The sequence below is a fragment of the Heterocephalus glaber genome, unplaced genomic scaffold (genome assembly GCF_053883595.1).
Source record: "Heterocephalus glaber isolate CG9 unplaced genomic scaffold, H.glaber_assembly_v1.0 deba00001457, whole genome shotgun sequence".
Classification (NCBI taxonomy): Eukaryota; Metazoa; Chordata; class Mammalia; order Rodentia; family Bathyergidae; genus Heterocephalus; species Heterocephalus glaber.
In genome coordinates, this window is record NW_028258305.1 from 43,233,065 (window position 1) to 43,254,057 (window position 20,993).

Consider the following 20,993-nt stretch of genomic DNA (forward strand, 5'->3'; position numbering starts at 1 on the left):
TGCTTGAGGAGCACTGGAGGAAAACAGGTTGAGATTAAATGTCCCCATGGTAAGAGCTAGGTTTCCAAGGACCAGGGATTTAGCTCAGTGGCACTGCTCCTGCCTTGCAAGCACAAGGACCTGAGTTCGATCCCTGGTACCAAAAAAAAAAAAAAGAAGCAGCTAGGTTTCCTTCTTAGTTTCCATTCTTAGGCCTAAGAATCTACCCTTGATTGTGGTGGGACCAAGGGAAGAGAAATGTAGCATACATTGTCCACTCCTTGACTCCACAGACTTCTCATTCTGTATTATTAATCTTCTATGGAACTGACAAGAATGTCTCTACGTCTTAGGTAGGATTTAGTTCCTCCTGGTATTTCATCTTCAGCTAGAAGGTGGTAAGACTTGGGAAATACTAAAGAGAAAATTTACAGATACAGTTTCAAGGTCTGTCCCTGAGAGGAGGAAGTCAATGAACTGCACGGCGGAGGCATCGCCTGTGTGAATCATTAACACCTAAGTATGATGGGTGCTGGGTGGAGAGGACTGGCTGCTCCAGGTGCTGAAACTCTTGGTAAATACCGAGTGTCCGGGCCGTAGGTGCACAATAGGAATGAGGGGAGAGGAAGAGGACTTTTATATGTGAATAGAAGACAATGATCTAGAAGCAGCAAGAGGAGCAAGGAAAATATTTCTTTGGCCACTTCCAAGGTCTATGCATCCTTCCTATATTCCATTCTTCATGTGGTTGAATAGAACTATCACCTACGCCTACTCAGAGACCCTCTTTTCCTTCCTCATTTCTTATATCTAATCACCAAATGCCTAATATTGTGCAAATTCGTCCCTGAATTACACACACGGATGAGAAACGATAGATGACTGGAGGGTCTTCTGTTGATGGTTGTGACAGAGCAGGATAGCATAGACCCACTAGCCTCCAAATTCTGAACGGAACCCTGGGATGCAGTTGTTTTGGGGCTTGGGATACTGCAGGCCTGTGGACAGGACCCCAATTCCTATCAGAGGTTGTGAGCATTTTAGTTTATTTTAGGGGACTTTTTAACATTTTTTTTTCTTTCTTTTTTAGTAAATATTCCTTTCTATAAACTCCGTTTTTGTTCTGCTGTGGCTATGGTGCTGTTTTCAGAGAAAAAGAGGCTCAGGGTGACTTATACCAGGTGTAGAACCTCAAAACCCGTATGACACATTGATAGATGGGAGGAAGTCCTATGTGAAAAAGGATTCTGAGGTTTAGTCTTTGCATGTACTCAGAAAGGGAACACTACAATTAATCTGAGAAGTCTAGTGCTGAAGAGTACAAGCCACAACTGGGGTGGTCGAAGAGGGGGACATGTTGACTGCTCCTCAGTAAGTGAGGCACCGCCTGGACAAACACTAAGGAGGCAAACTTCTCCTCGTCAGTGAAGCTCAAGACCTGTCGGTCAGGTCTTGCTGAGGTCCTAAACGAAGACTGGGTGATGCACTGAGTGTGAGAGCGGGAAAAGCCTGTTCATCACCACTGATGTTTGCTAAATTCCTCACCACAGCTGGCTGGCCAGTTCGGAGGCCAGGGCATTGAGGCTGTTCCTCCAAGTTAAGCCTAGCTACCCTCCCCCTCAACTGGTAAAAAATGAAAACCCATGGGGTCATTTGATTTATGCAGTTTTCTCCCATACCAACAGAAGTCATAGGGGTTTGAGTTTCGTTTTGTTTTGTTTTTGGTTCCGGGGATCGAACTCGGGTCCTTGTGCTTGCGTAGGAGGCGGCAAAACCACTGAGCTAAATCCCTGGCCGGGATTTGAGTTTTGTACATCAGACCAGCCCCAACCCTGCCTCAAAAAGCCAACAGAAATCTTGGGTCTTGGATCCCCATTTTGCTCATGAGGAACCACTGACTTCTCCCCTTACCCCAACCAAAAGAAAGCCTTTCCCTTCCCCGAGTGCTGTGTCAAGTATAAGTCGGGGGGATGCAGCGGTTACTGGAGTTTGAGGTGGACTTCAGGATGGTTACTGTAGACTTCTGTGGAGTCTGAAGAGGGGAAAAAGAAATTCTGAGTTTGAGCATCACCTGCACGATGGCTGCGGGCCTAGCTCCTGCGGGCTGGCGAGTTCGGGAGTCTTCCCGCCGAGGGGAGTGTGTGCGGCTGCTCCAGGCGGAGAGGTGCTCTTCAATGGCCCTCGCTGTGTGTCGTGGAGGAGGGTGAGGAATGGTGAATCGGGACCCTCGGGCACTACTAAGTCCTTTAGGGGGCACGGGCTGGAGGGCCTGGGAGAGCTCCAAGGATGGGGAGCGACCCTGCCTCCCTCCCACTTCCCACCCTAGATCAGCGGAGACCTCGGTGAGCGAGCCCCACAGGGGGTGCCACAGGGGGTGTGGCCTCCGCGGCCCTTTCCAGAGCGCCGGGTCTGCTGTGGCAGGAAGCGCACCACGCAACCTCAGCCTGTCACCTCGGGGAGGAGGAGCCAGGTGGGTCGTCGCGGCTCCAGGAAGGCTGCCAGGTCCGACCTTCGGGGGCCTCCCGGAGGGCAGAGGAGCCTCGGAACGTGGCCCGCAGGGTCCGGTGCCCCTGGGTTCCGGGGTGAGGAGCCGCGCTCGGCATTTCGGGCTCCGGAGGGGGAGCTGGCGCCGGCGGCGGGCGGGCCGTCACTGCCCGGCCCGTCGCTGCTCCCCGCCCCCCGGCTTCCTGCGGAGGCCGCGGCCGCCATGTTGGCGTGGGGCTGAGGCGGCGCCGGCGGAGCCCAGAGCCCGTGACAGGCTGCGCAACAGGTTCGCCGGCGGCCTGAGACCCACCGGGCGGTGGCCAAGCAGGACCTCCCGGCGCCCTCCCGCCGCGCTGCGGGGCTGAGGAGCGCGGGGTCGCGCCGTGACGTGCGGAAGGCGCGGAGAGCCGCCAGGTGGGTGAAGCCGAGGGCGCCGGGCAGGTGCGGGCGCCGCGGCCGCCGTCCGAGGCTCTGCGGGCCAGACCGGGCCGTGCCGGGCCAGGGTAGCTGCGGGCCGGGGCGGCGGGCCCGGGTCGGGGGAACCGGGGCAGCCCCGCGCTAGGCCCCCGGCGGGCTCGGCCGCCCCGGGCGGAAACCGCGGCCCCGGTTCCTGCCCCCGCGGCGCGGCCAGGCGGGCGCGTAGGGTCGGGAGAGAGCGGCAGCTCCCGCGGCTGAGCCCGGCCGGGTCTGGCAGGTGGCGCGCGCCGCGGAGGGGCCGGGGGCGGCGCGGCCCCGACTGCCAGAGGGGCGCCCGCACCTCCGGGGGACCCATTTTGTTTCGGCGGACTTGGCTTCCGTCTCGGAATGCTTGGTGCAGAGTCAGGTGAGCCGCATCCCGGTGCGTCAAAGTAGCCGGAGTCACGAGAGGACGGTGGGCGGATGCCTGGCGTCCGGGCCCCGCGTTCCGCCAAGTTCCTAAATGCTAAGCTTTGACTTCGTCGTTATTGACTTCCAGGGTGCGCAGGAAGCGCGGACAGACGCAGTCTCAGAAATCACAGGAAAGTTTATTGCTTATTAAAGAAAAAGAAAAAAAGACGCCTGCGTGGTGCAAAGTAATGGTAAACCGAGGCTGAAACTACAGACTTTGGCTCTGTAGAAGGATGCTCTGTTCGGATGTTTGATCGTGAGCGTTGTTGCCGAATGATTGCCCGCGCAAGGATGCTTCATTTAACATTTGTATTCCTGATGAATTAGGAATAGTTTTGATAGAACCATCCCCTTTTACGATAGGAGTTAAGGTTAGCACGGAAATGATTGCTTTACTGCCTGCTTCTGGTCTGTTTTACTAGTGTTTGCTTGCTTACTCAGAGGCGGCAAGGTGTGACTTGGAATTTTGTGTTGTTAATTTAGGTAGCATAAACTGTAGGTTAAGCTTCTTAAACCCATCAAAGAAATTAATAGCTTCTTTCCTTTTGCGAGTTTGCTATATTGTTAATCAGTGCTAAAACCTAAAAAGCAACCTAGAAACATTACATAAAATCTTTGTACGACTACTAATGGAGTCTTGCAGAATTTAAAGATAATAGCAACTCTGATGTACTCACCTTTAGATTTTTGGGCTGAGTGTGATTGCCTTGCAATTTTAAAAGTAAAATTGGAAGTATTTCATTGTTTCTTGAAGGATGCCGAAAACTTGTGGGTTTCTGATGACTTGGTGTGATATTAGCAAACAACTGAAAAGCTTGCTTTTTTTTTTACCCTTTAATGCATTCATAAATACTCCCTTTGTTTACCTTTATTATGAAAGGTCAACTGGTTTGAGAAAATTTGGCCAGAACTTGAATTATTGAGTGGGAAGCTACCATTGTTCAGCACATCTCAGGGCTCAAATCTGATATCTCCAGAACATGAGGAAATATGTGAGGCACATTCTGGGGACTGGATTTAGAATTTTTTAAAAACTCCTTTTAAAAGATGGCAGAGTTTTTACATAACCTTAGGATTTATAATTTATTAGTTTATAATTTTTTAAAAGCTTTTTAAAAGGTGGAAGATTTTTTACATAACCCTAGGATTTTTAGTGTTATTATTTCTTTGATACAGAATTTCACAGATTTCCATTTTTGTAATAAGACAAAAAGAGCATTTAGTGGCCATCCTCTTCAACTATACTTTTTTGATTATTATAGATAATCTCCCATGGTGGTCATGTAGAGAGCAATGTGTTAGGCCCAATGGTAAATGTTTTACATAATTATTTAAAGCTCACAAAGACCCTAGGTGTAATTACTGTCCTCCCATCAAATAAGTGAAATGTTACCCTGGAGTTCAGCTGACTTCCAGGTCTCAGTATGAGAGTTAGTCTTCAAATGAAGATCATTTTAACTTCAGCACCTGTGCCCTTATCTGTTGGAATCATCTTTGTTCAGAGAGGAAAAAAAGTCATGCTGTGTGGGCATTCAGTAGTTACTTGCCCAGCGAATGAGTGGAAGTATGCATTAGTGTATTGATAAGTAACATTTTACGTATATAGTACTTTATTTACTTGTAGTATTTGTAGTAAGTTCTAGAAATGATTCAGAATAAACTGTTACTAAAAATATGATTATATTTCTTACTATAACAGCCCATTTGCTTTTTTTGTATTCTGGTTCTTTTTGTCGTTGTTAGTTTGAGACAGGATCTCGCTAGGCTGGTCTTGAACTTGCTGTATAGGCTAGTTTTGCTTTGAACTCTTGATTCTCCTGCCTCAGCCTCCCAAGTGCTAGGATTATAGGTGTGTGCCACCACACCCAGCTTTGTTGGTTTTTTTTTTTTAAGTATTTATGGAAAATTTGTGGAAAACTATTTTGAAGAAAGGCTAAAAAAAGGAAACACTCTTTGGGTGTTAATAAAGGCAGGATTCCAAGTGTGAAGTTAAACAAAAAAACTAGAATGTTTGCAGTTAATTCTGCAGTTGCATAGATCTAAAGCTGAAGATGCATTGGAAATGTATTTCTACTCGAGTTCCTTTTTCTAGTGTGTACCATCCTACAGCTGTTCAACACAGACTAATGCTGGAGTTCTCTTGGGTAAAGTGTGCTTGTAGGTATTCTTGAGCAAGAGGAACTAAACTGGTTTTAAAGGATATGAAGGCAGAGAGGAAATGGAGGAAGGGAGGAACTGAGCAGAAACAGGACAGCGAATAAATCAAGACATGCATTTTCACAACTAAAAGGGCAGCATATTTCATTTACAGAATCTATAGCATTATTTTGGGAGATTGAATTAAATAGTTCTTTATTGTGGAGCTATTTGGTAGTGACTATGATAGATATTTAGAGGTCTACTACCAAGTGACAGACAATTAACTTGTTTTATTTAGCCAACTCTTACAGTATCTAGATCCTTTTCTTTATGAATGCATGTTCATTTTTGAACAAGTATTTGTGTTTAATAAAAATGTCATGTATTTTCCTCATGATACTGAATCAGAGTAAAGCTCTAGCACAGCACCAAATAGCTGTATGATCCTGAGCGAGTTACTTTAATTCTCTAAGTTTGTTTTCATACCTGTAAAATGGGGATAATAGTACCTATCTCACAGTATAATGTCAAGTACTAATGAGCACAGTGACTACTGCTTAGTTTAAGTGCCCAATAAATTTTGCCTGCTATTATTTCAGCTTGCTTCAGTGAGAAGTTTTAAACTAGTTTAGCTTATCCTTTTTTGATCTTTGTTTTAACCCAGTGGCTGATAAAGAAATTTGCTTTCTGCCCTTTAATTTTTTTTTTTTTTTGGTACTGGGCATCGAACTCGGGGACCTTGCACTTGCAAGGCAGGCACTGGAACCACTGAGCCAAATCCTCCACACTTGCCCCTTAATTTTTAATCTTACCATCAAAACAATCCATGTAAGAAAGCTGGAAATAAAGTAAAAGAATTTACTCACAATCTTGTCTCCCAACAAAGGATCTGCCCTTTTTTAGTCTCCTTAATTTCTGCTATTTTGAGTGATCATGTCAGAGTCTTCAAACTCAGGTGCAGAGTGAAGGGAACTTGACTAGAGAGAGGTGATGATGGAAAGAGTAGTATCACCTGCAGAAGTCCAAACATGTGAGGAGCCAGCGGGGTTTGCACTGGGCATTGGAACCTTTGCTCTGCTGTTTCATTCGTGTGAAGCACACTGGTACACAGACACTGCTCGCCACTCTACCTGCCCACCTTCTTCTGTCTTGCATCTACTGTGCCTTTGTGGTGCTTGTAAAATGCCTGCTTAAATATAAGAATTGAGTTGATCAAATTAATCTCGCAAGTTATGTAACCTTTGGGAATTTTATGTTTAGTAAGCATGAGATACCACTTAGGGAATGGAAGTGAGAATTTCAGAGATTAAGGAAACTTGCCCATGGATGGAGTGGGGATGCACATGTAACATTCCTCTCTAAACATTTTTATTAAAATCCCAAGGGGCAGGAAAGAGAAGCCTTCCCACTAGAAGCATTTTAGATTTTCCTCTGCTAAAGTTCCAGTGATGTGCTTATACGTTCACTGTCTTTTTTTTATTCATTAAGTTTATTGGTACATTTTAGGTGTACAATATGATGACATTCATCATTGGGAATTTGTACCTTTACATGATATACCTTGGTTCTTCTGTGTTTTTTTTTTTCATTATTTGGTGCCAGGGACCGAACTCAGGATCTTGTGCTTATGAGGCAGGTGGCAGAACCACTGAGCTAAATCCCCAGCCCTATATCTTGGTTCTTATTTTTCTCCCTTCCCCTGCCCTCCCTTCGGCCCCCCCCCCCCGTTTACAAAGACTTTATTTCCATTTTTTCCTTTTTCTCCTATTTTTTTTTCCTTTCTCTTCTTTCCTTCTCCCTACCCCTCCCACTTTCCCTTCCCCTTTAGGCTTTTTCTTTCTATTCACATTATCTGTTATACATTTTGATCCTTATTTACACTTTCAGTTTCTCACACCAGGGAAACTACTTGGTATTTACACGTGTGTCCTATTTATTTCACTTCAGAGTATGGCCTCAGTGTGTATCCATTTAGCTATAAATGTCTCTAGTATCTCGTTCTTTATGGCTGAGTAGTACTCCATTTTATAAAAAAAAAACCCATCTTCTTTATCCAGTCTCCAGTTGATGGGCACTTGGGCTGTTTCCAAGCTTTAGCTATTACAAACCGTGCTGCTATAAACATGGGTGCACATATATCACTGTTGCGTTCACTGTCTTGCTGCAGACAGTCTGTATTGAAAGGCTTCCTTTGCTTTTTGTCCATCCCTTCTGTGTCTAGTCCTCTTTCCAGTGATTCTGACTAGAAGCTGTTACCTCTTGCTTCCTGCGTCCTCATTCCTAAATTCAGAGCTCCTCTGGGTTCCTGAGAGGTGAGTTACATGGATGATTGAGATAGAAAGAGTTGTCTAGGTTAGATAGTGGTCAATGTCTTAGTTACTTTTCTCATTGCTAAGACAAAATACTCGACACCCAAACAAGTTAAAGGGGGAGTTTCATTTATCTCACAGTTTTAATCTTATCTTGAAAAAGCACATGCTGCAGGTCATTTCTTAACCCGGATTATCCTTGGTCTTGTTCTTCTCATCCTTGTCTTTTAGGGGCTTCATTAGGGAAAAAGCCTTCCTCTCTTTTTTTTGCCTTAACTTTCTTTTCTTTACGCCCTATCATTTGCTTTAAAAAGGACCACACTGGGTGTGGTGGCTTACCCCTGTATCCCAGCACATGGGGAGGCTGAGGCAGGAGGATCATTGTGAATTCCAGACTAGACTGGGCTATATGAGCGAGACCCTGTCTCCAAAAAAACCCCACAAGTTATTCATGATGCATAGTGTAGAATCCATTCTTTTAAACTGAAGACTGTCGCACTGAGCTATATCCCCATCCCTTTTTATTTTTTTTTCATCTCTTTTTATTTTTAAAATTTTGAGACAGGGTCTCACTAAGTTGTTAAGTTGCCTGGGCTGGGTTTGAACTTGCAATCCTCCAGTCTCCCTGAATGCTTGGATTATAAGTGTGCATGTGCCACCATTGAATGGTTATTTGTAAGAACAGGTTTAAAAGCTGGGTTTGGTGGCACACCCCTGTAATCCCAGCTCTCAGGAGGCTGAGGCAGGAGGATCACCTGAGTTGAAGACCAGCCTTGGCTACATAGTGAGCTCAAGGCCAGCCTGAACTACATAGGGAGACCTTGTCTAAAAAAACAAAAGAAAGAACTGATTTAAGCACTGATTAAATAACCAGTCAACAAAATATACAAAAATCTTGCCCTATCCCTCTTAAATTCAAGAAAGGAGAGAAGAGACAAAATGTCTAGAAGTTAGAATTTGTTCAGTGCCATGGGGGGAAAAATAGTAATTGAGGGAAGAAATTCAGAATTTAAGGAAGATCACAGTACACATTTTAGGAGTAAGTGGCGCTGTTAATGTAAATGAATAAGCTCAAAGTGGGATATCGTGGCATACGCCTGTAATTTCCAGCACTCTGGGAGACTCGTGCTGCTGGAGCACTGCAAGGTCGAGGTCCTGTGTTTAGTCCCCAGCGCCACACACACAAAGTAAATAAATAAAAATAAATGAAAACATTATTTCAGTATACTATATTTAAGATAAATGTTATTTCAGTAGTACTATTTGATTTGCAATCTCTGAATTTTTTTTCTAGTTACTGAAACTGAGAAACAAAACAAAACTAAAAACCCCAGGCACAGTGTGAGCCCAAAGCAAAGATTTGTCAGATGGTTTAGAATAGATACCTTTGATTTTTCCTAAAAATGCTGTATTGCGTTTGTTTTAAAAGTATATTGATTTTTTATCTGAACTGTTTTTAATGTGATGAATAATATATATCCCATGTAGAAAATTGGAAATCTACATGGAGGTTTAAGGAGGAGCATAACAGTCACTCATAATTGTATTAACCAGAGATAACCATTGCTAATATCTTGGTAGAGCTTTTTTTATTGTTTATTTATTTTTTGGTAGAGCTTCTTGTAGTACATTTTTTTTGGAGATAATGGAATTATATACTTTACTTTTTTTCTTTCAGTACTGGGGATTGAACCCAGGATCTTGAGCATGCTAAGCAAGACCTGTACCACTGAGCTACATCCCTAGCCCCCGTTATATAACTTCCTTTTCAGCTTACTAACATTTATCAAAACATGACAGTATTTTACTATATATTTATCCACAGCACATTGTTATTGATTAATGTCACCCTGCTGCTACAGAATGTTAATAGTACTGTCTAACATTTATTGACCGTTTACTATATCCTAGTTATTTTTTGAGACACTTTATGTATTTTATCTAATTTATTCTTTAACTTCTTGATAAGAGCTGTTCTATTATTTTTACTTTATAGTCGAGAAAATTGAGCAAGGAGCAAATTGGTAATTTGCCCAAGATCACACAGCTACTAAGTAGTAGACAGGATATAAACTTAGTCTAACTTTAATCTTATGCTTATAATCTTTTTTTTTTTTTTTTTTTTTTGGTACTGGGGATCGAGCTCGGGTCCTTGCGCTTGCAAGGCAGGTGTCGAAACCACTGAACTAAATCCCCGGCTATAATCATTATTTTATATTACATCTCTAACATTAAGGTCGTTTGTAACTTTTTGGTTACTCTAAATTATGCCAGTCTTAACATATTTGTGGCTGTATTTGTGTTCGTTTTCATAATTATTTTCTTTATACGCTTCTGATAGAATTATTGGAACAACAAAAAAATTATTGGAACAAAAGGTATGGTTACTTCCTAAGGTCCATGTAAACATATTGCCAAATTGTCTTCCAGTATAAAAGTGTAAGTGAAACAATCCTGTTTTCCTGTGTGCTTGGAAACACTGGCTTTTAAAAACTCTGCTTATTTATTTATTTACTTATTTGTACTGGAGATTGGACCTAGGGCTTTCCACTGAGCTACATCCAGTCCTTTTTTTTTTGAAGACAGGGTCTTGCTAAGTCATTGAGTTGCCCAGGCTGGGCTCAAACTTGTTATCATCCTGCCTCAGCCTCCCAGAGTGCTGGATTACAAACATGCACCACTATAGCTGCCTGACATTGTTAATTTAATAAAGACTACCTTACTTTAAGTTTTCTTTCTCTGAGTATTAATAAGGCTATGCCTGTTTGCATTTTTCTGAGAAGTACTGGTCTTTGCTTCTTTTCATTTCATTGGCACCTTCATCTTATCTCTCAAAGTTCTTTATATATTAATAATAGTACCTCTGTCATATAGTGTGTAATTTTTTTTCCCAAGTTTGTATCTTAGTTTTGTTTTTTTTGTTTTTGGTACCGGGGATCGAACTTGGGTCCTTGCACTTGCGCAGCAGGCAGTGATGTATCATAGTTTTTTAAAAATGTATTTTTAGGGCTGAGGATTTAGCTCAGTTGGTTCCGCTGCCTGCTCTGCAAGCAAAAAGACCCGAGTTCGATCCCCGGTACCAAAAAAAATAAATAAAATAAAAATAAAAAATGGATTTTTAGAAGGTAATGATATAGCTAACATGTATTAAAGTATTACTAAATAAAGTATATTCTGTTTTATATTTATTAACTTACATAATTTTTACATTCTTTTTGAGGTTGTGCTTTGACGTGTCTTAAATTTTCAAACAACTTTTTCTCTATCCCTTTGTCCATTTCTGTTCCCAATTCCTAAAAATCTCCTCTCTTCCTAATTGGCTCCAAAGTCATTTCACTTAGTTTGGGAGTCATTTCTTCCATGATTGCTCGTCTGATAACTTTCTAGTTCCCTAAGACAGAGTGAGCTGCCCATCTTCTATCCTCTCTTTGTACTGAGAGAGCACTTACATGGGACTCTGGCCTTTTGTCTCATTCTTCTTTGGCATTCCTTCACTTGCACATCCGAAGACTCGGTGAATATTTGTGATTGGAATTGAAGGTGTTCATGGTGGTGCTGGTCAAGTCAAGGATCAGATCAGTCTTCTACATAGACGAGGTTGAGAAACTTAAACATTCACGAAGTGACACTGGAGCTGTACTCTGAGCTCAGCAGGGGAGAAGGCTTGGAGGAAGAGGCCCAGAGACTATAAACTCCAGCTAAAACAGAAGTAGTGATTTCCCAAGTTGTTGAGAGTGATTTTGAGGATTACTACCCTGGCCTCTGGGAAAGCCTGAAGAATAAATCTCTTTGACCCCAGTATACTTTTTATAGTGTTTAGAATGTTTGAATCTTCCTTCTGGGGTCTTTAAAAACAATTAGATTTCTCTTCTGACTTCCCCCTTTTACTAATGTATGGGAGAAGTTCGAGAGTCTTGTAATCTTGGTAAGATTCTGTAGTGTGGTGGTGCATGCTTGTACTTTCAGCACTCTAGGAGGCTGAGTCAGGAGGATTGAAAGTCTGAGCCCAGCCTGGGCAACCTACTAACTTAGCAAGACATTGTTTTAAAAGAAGAAATTGGGTCCAGGTGTAGTAAATGCCTGTAATCCCAGCACTTAGGAGGCTGAGGTAGGAAGGATTGTTAGAGTTCAGGGCCAGCCTGGGCTACATACTGAAACTCTGTCTCAGAGGGGGGCGGGAGGGAGGGAGGGAGGGAGAGAGAGAGCGCGCTGGGGATATAACTGAGGACAAAAGCCCCAGTACTGTCTCCTGCAGAAGGATAGGGGGTTGGGATGTGCTTGGTATGAAGGCCCTTGGTTGGATTCCTGCTACTGGAAAAAAGAATACATTCTGGAACATTCTGGAAAGCCCAGGGACGACAGATGAACTGATCATTGCCCATGGGAAGCCATTGCCAGAAGTTCGAGGGAGGAAGCCCTGAGCCTTTGTCTTTGGAGACTTCACGTTGCACTCATACCTTTCCTAATGGTCAGTACACTTGATTGGCCCTCATCTCTTTTTCTCTCCAGCCTGTTTATGTTTCTAAGTTCTGTTGTTTCAACTTTCATAAGAGACATTCTCTTGATTTACTAGTTTAATTTTGAGATATATTGATTTGCTGGTGATAAAGGAGACTGAGCACTTTATTTTTTTTTTTTTTGGTACCAGGAATTGAACTCAGGGCCTCGAGCTTGCCAGGCAGGCACTGTTAGGGCTAAGCTACCTCCCTGGCCCTGAGCACTTTCTATATATTAACAGTATAATTTGATATTTAATGTAAATATTTTTCCAAATCTTTTTCCTCTTTACGTTTATTTCTTATTATGTAACTTAAAAGTTGTTTTCTTTGTGAAAAGGAATACATGCTAATTGATAAAACTTTGTACAAACAGAAACAAGACAAACTGTGCAGAGATGGAAAGGGGATTTGGGACGGAGAAGAGATGGGGGAGCAGAAGGGGACGTAAAGAGGATCTAGATGTGATAAGTGTATGAACCAGTTTCAGAGATGAAAGTTTTTTAAAATAAGGGGTAGGCCCCCAGCACCCAGAAGGAAGCTCCCCGCCTCCATCCCAGGCTCCTAGGGCAGAGAAGATGAGCCTGTCTCAGCACCCAGAAGGAAGCTCCCCACCTCCATCCCAGGCTCCTAGGGCAGAGAAGCTCAGCCAGTCCCAGAACCTGGAAGGAAGCTCCCTGCCTCCATCCCAGGCTCCTAGGGCAGAGAAGGTGAGCCTGTCCCAGCACCCGGAAGGAAGCTTCCTGCCTCTTAAATTCTGTAAAATCTGTGGTAATGTCTCCTAAATCTTAATATTGTAATTTAAAAAATGTATAACTGATATTGTGTAACAGGAAGAAAAGGTCTAAAAGAGCAGGGGAATTGGGAGGGGTAGGGGAAGGGAAAAAAGGGAAAGGAAAAAATATGAGAAGAGGAAAAAAATGGAAACAAGGTCTTTGCAAATAGGGAAGGGTGGAGTGGGTGAAGGGAGGGCAGGCGAAGGGGAAAAAAAAGAAGAACCAAGAGACTCATGTAAAGGTACAAGATCCCAATGATGAATGTAGCTGTATTTTATACCGAAAATGTACCAATAAACTTAATGGGGAAAAAAAAAGTAATAAATTATAAATTTCCATGGCTATGTTTTAATGATGCTTCAAAGAATATTATAGAAAAACTCTTACAGTTTTTTATGTATATTTAGTTATCTATTCCGTGATTAATGTTCTTAGAGTTTGCAAAGACCTGATCCTTCCTACCCTGTATCATTTCCCTTCATTTGAAGTAATGTAGCAAATTTTGTAATGCAGAACTGGTGGTGCAAATTCTTACTTTCTTTATATGAATGCAGTAAAACCTTGAATTGTAACTTGTTCTGTGAGTGTTCCACAAGATGAGTAAACATTTCCAATAAATTTTAACTTGATAAACGAAAAAAATAAAATAAAATAAAATAAAATAAGGGGTAGGAGAAAAAATTCACTCCAAGTCTACCATCCAGTGAAAAACACATTTTGGTATCTTCTTTTCCTTCCTCCCTTATATTGTATCCACTTCACAGTGTTAGGGTTGTAGTTAGAAATATGGGTTTTGTTTGATTGGGATTTTAGTCCAGCTCAACCTGTTAGCTTTGTAACTGTAACTCTCTCTATGCCTCAGTTTTTCCTTCTTTAAAATGTACAGATTTCATAGTAATAGCCACAAGGCTGTTACAGGATGCAGGCATAATCCTGGTCTATGTTTGACGTGATTGTCCCATACTGAGTAACCGTAATCATCAGGCCCATCCCTTGGCAAGGTTAGCTGAGGCTGCTGCTCTGGACTACTTAGAGTGACAGAGCAGTTCAAGGGCACTGTTATCTTTCTGAAATAATTAAAACTCAATTCCAAAATCTGTGTCTAATATTCCTAAATTGCCTGTGAGAATGTTTAGTGAGGCGTCTTTTAAAGCACGGTTTATCTTGGGCCAGCCTCGTAGTGGCTGTGGGTCACAGACCTAAGGAAGCCCCTGTGATGCTTTTATCAGTGGTAACAAGAGAAATCATAATACTGTGATGACCAGGAGTGTAGGGCTTGGCTCTTAGTAAGTACTCAGCAATTTGGGGCTGCTATTGTGATGTTCATAATGACAGAGAACACACATTTGTGTCAAAACATACATTTTCAATGATAAGAACATAGGCGATTTTCATGTTGTGTGGCCCAGCTGAACTTGATTTTTTTAAGTAACAGCTTTGTTGAGATTTAATTCCCATATATGAATTTGATTTTAAGTGGTAGCACAATAGTTGGCTCAGTATATTTGCTCATTGTTGATCATATTATTTCCAGTTTTTTCTCTGTAATTACTAATGCTGCTGTGAATATCTTTGTAAATAAGGCATTTCTTACATCTATTATTTCCTTATGGCATTCTTAGAAGTGAGATTATTATTTTGTTTTACTTTGTTTTGTTTTTTTGAGACAAGGTCTCACTATGTAGCCCAGGCTGGCCTCAAGCTTGTGATGATCCTCCTGCCTCAGCCTCCCGAGTGCTGGGATTCAGGTGTGCGCCACCATGGCTGGTCCTAGAAGTGAAGTTATTGACTTACAGACGGGAGTGTTGGTAGGTCCCTAACACAAACTTTCCCATGGTCCTTGATGTTGTACTGCTAGTAAGTACCCAGCTCCTTCACCTTTCCTGCTCTTGGGTGTTAACCAAGGTTAGTGGGATTTTTTGTTTGTTTTTGTAAATGGAACATTTATAAGCAGAAACCAAGCAAAATTTCATATTCTTAATTACTGCTGATGTTAACATTTATTAGCCAGTTTTCTTCACTGGTAAATTATTTAAAGTCTTAGTGTTATCTGTATTAAAATACTAACTGTTGGGCCGAGGACTTAGCTCAGTGGTTTCGCCACCTGTTGCGCAAACTCAAGGACCCAAGTTCGATCTCCGGTACCAAAAAAATAAAAGTTAAAAAAAAAAAAAATACTAACTGGTTTTCATATGTCTTGCAATTTTCTTCTTTTCAAAGAAATTTTAAATATGTGGATAGGTTAAACTGTTCATACTCTGCTTTGTGTTTTCCTGTAGTACTTCGAAACCTTGATGGTTATCTTGCTTTAGAAAGGTAGTATTTTATTTGAAAATGAGTGTATCTGAATTTTTTTCCCTGTATACTTTTTTTTTTAGTACTAGGGATTGAACCCAGGACCTTTGCACTCAACCGCATCCCTGACCCTTTTAAAGCATTTAAAAAATTTTTTTGGGGGGTGGGGAGTAGCTTGCAGAATGGTAGAATGGGCTGAAAGCTCAGCATCACGACTTGTTTTGGAAATAAAATATCTTGAAATAATTAGGCATTGGGAAATGTTTGTGGGATCCCCATTCCACATGCTCACAGAGTCCTGTGTAATTTGTCCACACCTAGGAGAAGCGGACGGCTGGCTGGGCCAAGGCCGTATCCTCTGGTGGGTACAGCAGGAATCTGCTCCGCTCGCCAAGTCTGCAGTTGGCCTTGACTTGAGCCCCAGCACCCCTTGTTGGGAGATGCCAGGTGCTTGCCTGACCTGCCTTGCTCAGCCCGTGCTCATGGGAGGCCCGAAGCCCTTGGAACCTTGCCTGCATTCCCTTCCCTCCTCGAGGTCGCCTGCAACACACTGTCTAGTTACGAGGTCAGAATGCTGTATGGCTGTGGAGCCACCTTACTATAATAAATTCAACATCGACAATTTAAAAGAAATAAAATAAAGTTCTGATGCAAGATCTTGCCAAGTCGCGATTGGTCATCCTGGACCCAAACTTGGAATCTTCCTGCCTCAGCCCCCCAGAACAGCCATGCACCGCCACACTCAGCTGCTTCCCTGTATACTTTTTATTCAGAGCAAGTAATAATTTTGCTTTAAAGTTTACTGATGTGAGATAGATGAAAATAGACCAAATAGTTGGCCTTCCCCCACTCCTCCTTACCGCGGTGGAGGCTGAGTCACATGCTATTCTTAGGTGTTTCCCCCACTTTGTGTGGGCAAATTGTCCTCTTCAGAGTTGTTGACTGATTTTTCTAAAATCAGTTTAATATAAATCTTCAATATAATTTGAGTACTAACTGCTTCACTGTAGTTTATCATTTTTGTTCTTTTATGCCCTTTTATTTGTTGATTCTTTGCGGGCTAAAATTAACATTTATAAAAATCAAAGCTTATAATTTGTGTTTAAACATCTAAAAGCTGAAGAGACTAAGTTTCAGAATTAAGAATTAGGTTTGTGTAGAGAGCTTACCCCCCAACCCCATCGGTACTGGGGATTGAACCCAGGGGCTTCCCATTGAGCTATATCCCCAGCCTTTTAAAAAAAAAAAAAATTTTGAGACAGAGTCTCCCTAAGTTGCCTAAACTGATCTCAAACTTGTGATCCTCTTGCCTTGGCCTCCTAAAATGCTGGGATTACATATCTGAGCTACTACACTTGGCTGTTCTTTGAAGCTTTTAGGTCTCAGCATGCTTTGTATTATAGGGCCTATTTATTTATTTTACTTATTTATAGAGAGGGTCTTGCTATGTAGGCCAGTCTGGCCTTGAACTCACAGCAGTCCTCCTCCTTCAGCCTCCTGAGTGTTGGGAGTCCGTGTATATGCCATCACGGCTGGCTAGGTGGCAGGGCAATTTTAACAAAAAATATGTTTTTCTCAAAACTGACTTACATTAGAAGACATTTTTATTAATAATTGGTACAGGGCTGGGGGATTAAGCTCAGTGGTTTCGCCACCTGCTGTGCAAGTGCGAGGACCCGAGTTCGATCCCCAGTACAAAAAAAAAAAAATTGGTACAAATTAATTTTTAGTGGAATCAAGTTGATTAATGACTGTAGTTGAAAATAATGTTTATAAATAATTGTAATAGCCATCATTTACATGACCTTCAGCCTGCAGCATGTTTTGCAGATACCTAAATCTTTTTTTTTTTTTTCTGGTACTGGGGACCGAACTCAGGACCTTGTGCTTGCAAGGCAGACGTGGTGCTGCTGAGCTATATCCCTGGCCCAAGATACTTGAATCTTAAAATAACCTGGCATTGCTGGGCATGGCGATCCCAGCTCCTAGGGAGGCTGAGGTAGGAAGATCACATGTTTCAATCCAGATTGGGCGACTTGGGAAGACAGTGTTTTAAAATTTAAAAAGGTGTGGGGAGGTATAGCTCAGTGGTAGAGTACTTGCCCGGCGTGTGTGAGGCCCTGGGTTCAATCAGTAACACACACACATATTCTGGCATTTAGGTACAATTACACACATTTATAGACTAGGAAATTGAAGCTATTTCATGGGTAAATCCATGTACCTAGGGAGTAATTGGACAGAGATTTGAGCTCAGGTTGGTTTCCAGGGTTTCCAGTTTGCTATGTCAGCCTGCTTGACCTCCATCCAATAGAACATATGTTAATCTCTCATAGTTCACAGGCGCTCACAGTCTGTAGTAGAGGTGGGGCAGGTGTGAAAACAAGTGGCAGTCCTAGGTAATAGTTTCTTTGATAAGGTAAGTGCAAGATGAAATAGGGAGTGGGAAAGGAAGGTTTCATAATGGGCATGTCACCAGTCTTACGGGTACAAAGAAGAGGGCATGGGAATAGGATGGAACTGCATTCAGTAGAGGTATTTCAATTCTGTAAAGGTAGACAGAAGATAGACTCTTATAGCTCATTGTCGTGTGAAAGATACTAGATTGTTTAAACTAGGGATATAGTAATACAGCCAGGCGTGGTGATGCCAGTGTGTAATACCAGCCCTGTGAGAGGGTGAGGCGTGAGGGTGACAAGCCAAAGTGTGGCCTGGGCAGTTTAGAGGCTTAGTGAGACCCTGTCTCCAAGCAGGAGATCAAAAGGCCCAGGAGATAGGGCTCAGTGGGAAGATCCTGTGTTCATCCCACTGCAAACAAAGCAAAACAAAACAAAAAACCAAACTATAAAACTTACAATTCTAAAGTTTCTAATTCAGTGATTTTTAGTATATTTACAGAATTATGCAGCCACTACCATTGTCTAATTTTAGAACATTTTCATCATTCAAAAAAGAATTCCATGTACCCATTAGCAGCCTCTCTTCATTTTCCCCAGAATCTCATAGTTGAAGGCAGCCACTAATCTTTCTGTCTCCATGGAGTTGCCTATTTTGGATGCTTTGTATGGCATGGTCTTTTGTAACTGGCTTCTTGGAATCACCATTGTGTTTTCAAGGTGCATCCTTGTTGCATATGATAACTTCATTCCTTTTGTGTGTGTGTGTGGTACTGGGGATTGAATCCACCGGTGCTGTACCACTGAGCTACACATCTCCAGCCCTTTTGTTTTGTTTTGCTTTTTGTACCAGGGGTCTAACTTGGGACCTTGCGGTTGTGCGGCAGGTGCCAGAACCACTGAGCTAAATCCCTGGCCCTTTTTGTTTTCTGTTTTGAGGCATTGTATCACTGAGTTGCCCAGGAAGGACTTGAACTTGTCATCCTCCTCCCTCAGCCTACTTCACTCCTTTTAATGGCCAAATAATATTCTATTATGTGGATACACCACATTTTATTTATCACTTCACTGCTTGATAGACATTTAGGTTGTTTCTGCTTTTTTGGCTATTGTAAATAATGCTGCTGTGAGCATTTGTGTACAGGTTTTTGTGTGAACATATGTTTCCTTTCATTTCTCTTGGACTCATTCTTAGATGTGGAATTGCTGAATTACATAGTAATCTACACTTAACATTTCAAGAAGCTTCCAAATTATTTTGAAAGGCAGTTGAAACATTTTATAATTCCACCAGCAATATATGAGGGCTCTACTTTAGGTGATTCTATCTTTATTATTGTTGAGTCACCACTTAGACTTCTGAAAATTGTTGAATTAGATTACTGGTTCTCTGGTATGGTTTAAGGCACATACTAGGCCCCTAGGCTTTTCCTGATGAGATAAACCAAAACTTCAAGTCATTTCCTCAGTTCTTAGGTGCTGCTGTTGTTCTCTTCTCATAGTCTTTGAAATTTGTGGACTACCATGGCCTATTTCCTGATGATCTACTTCAGGATTACTGAAAATTAGCATTCATAAACTAAAGTTAACCAATTACTAGAAGTAACTGAGGACTCTTGATTTAGTTTTCTTTTAAGAAATCTACCAGCTATACAATGCTTTGACACACTGAAAAATTTTTACTATGCACACTCACACTTAGATCACCTATTTTCACTGTATCTTTGGCATTTTCATGAGTTGGATATCATTTCAATTGCTGCCATTCTGGATTAATGTAATTGTAGAATTAGGTTACATTTAAAATTTTTTTGTTGACCATTTTGCTTTTGTCTCGTTGCATCGCTGTAATTCTTCATGGCGTTTTCTTTTGGGGAATGGGAACAGATGAGTAGGTTGGGTCTCAGGTGGGTCATGGTCGGAGTAGTTTGAGAATGACGGATTACATAAGTAGAAATATTGTTCCCACTCTAGTATAATTCTTTTAAGAGTATAAAATAAATTTTGTAGTGCATGTTTTTAATTTGTACAGTTTGCAATCATCTTGGAGAGTGGTTACATGTACACATTGCAGCTTGGGTTTTTTTTTAATCCCTTTCTCCTTCCTTCCCCCTCCCGCCTCCTCCTCCAGTTCCCCTGTCCTCTTTTTCCGGCTTGTTGATATTATTTGTCTTAGCTCAAGTTATGGCATATAGCATTTATATTAATTGGGGTTGCTAGGTTCCTGTACATGGCATGTCTTTATTCTTATTTCCCCTTCCCCTCCTCCTCACCCCTCGCCTTGTTCCCTTGGACCACTTCCATTTACAAGAGATCTGTCCTTTTTCCCTTTCTATCTGTCTATATCATTTTCTTCGTTTGTACTTTGCATCACTCAAATAAGAGATACTATACAGTATTTAAGGTTCTAGTATACTTTTTAAAGTATTTGTATTTTACAGTTAAGGGTTTTAGCTTTGGAATATATGAATTCTCTGAAAGTTCACAGACAATTGGAGGTTGAAACCTTTGGAGTTATATGCAATGTTTTGTGCATTTATGCTTTTTCCCGGGAGACTACCATAGGTTTAATCAATATTTTAAAAAAGGAAGTCGAGGAACCCTCTTCCCCATTAAGAAATTCAGATTGATGAAGATGATTTGTAAGTTTGTGGTTTAAAGTATTTGGAGGAACTTATTTTGGTTAAGCTTTGGTGTGTACTGATAGATATTTTCTGGATATACTCTTGGCTTTAGTGTAACTAATTGCATGTTTGAATGTCTATTTTACTCATTTCCTGATAATTTTTATTTCAATTAGAAGCTGAAGTGTGCTTTAAAACGTCCTCAAATCAAAACAATCATGTTACTACATCAGTATGGACAGTTTTTAATGTATCAGTTAAAAATTTAGTTTAAGTGAAAAAAAATCCTCATTCCACATTTATTATTTCATATTTGCTTTCTTGGATGGTTGGGTTATTATAGTCAAGAACACTATTTTGCTGCAGTGACAGTATGCTTTATTTGTAATAATTGACATGTGTTCATAACTTGTTGATTTTATTTTTGGTGCATATTACAAATATATTTAAAATCATCTTTGTGACTTCAGTTACATTTCTTTTGTACATCAGATACTTTACATGTGGAACATGACAAAAGTCAACATAAATGTCCTTTTTCTCTCTTAACTACATTGAACATTGCACAGATGTGTGGTTAAGTGTTTACTATGAACATGCAAATATTGATGTGCCCAAGGCCCATTCT

The 20,993-nt window shown here is 41.6% G+C and overlaps 2 protein-coding genes across 8 annotated transcripts in view; one reads left to right on the forward strand and one right to left on the reverse strand.

Moving 5' to 3' along the window:
- The first annotated feature begins 2,314 nt into the window (after positions 1 to 2,314).
- The window catches only part of Itsn2 (intersectin 2), a 148,195-nt gene continuing 129,516 nt past the window's right edge, over positions 2,315 to 20,993 (forward strand). For 5 of the 7 annotated variants that reach the window (XM_013070102.3, XM_087216605.1, XM_013070100.3 and 2 more), the window contains exon 1: positions 2,738 to 2,877. The gene's annotated coding sequence lies outside the window, so the exon portion shown is untranslated. Of the gene's footprint in view, positions 2,450 to 2,497; positions 2,562 to 2,737; positions 2,878 to 20,993 lie in introns of those variants that run through there. The other 2 variants (XM_087216602.1, XM_087216603.1) reach the window with 2 other exon arrangements.
- LOC147827072 (uncharacterized) lies at positions 2,427 to 6,555 on the reverse strand. The gene is made up of 2 exons (XM_087215990.1): positions 6,482 to 6,555; positions 2,427 to 3,396 (listed from the first exon to the last, which is right to left on the reverse strand). Exons 1-2 carry the CDS (start codon positions 6,553 to 6,555, stop codon positions 2,427 to 2,429), a joined length of 1,044 nt encoding a protein of 347 aa, XP_087072116.1.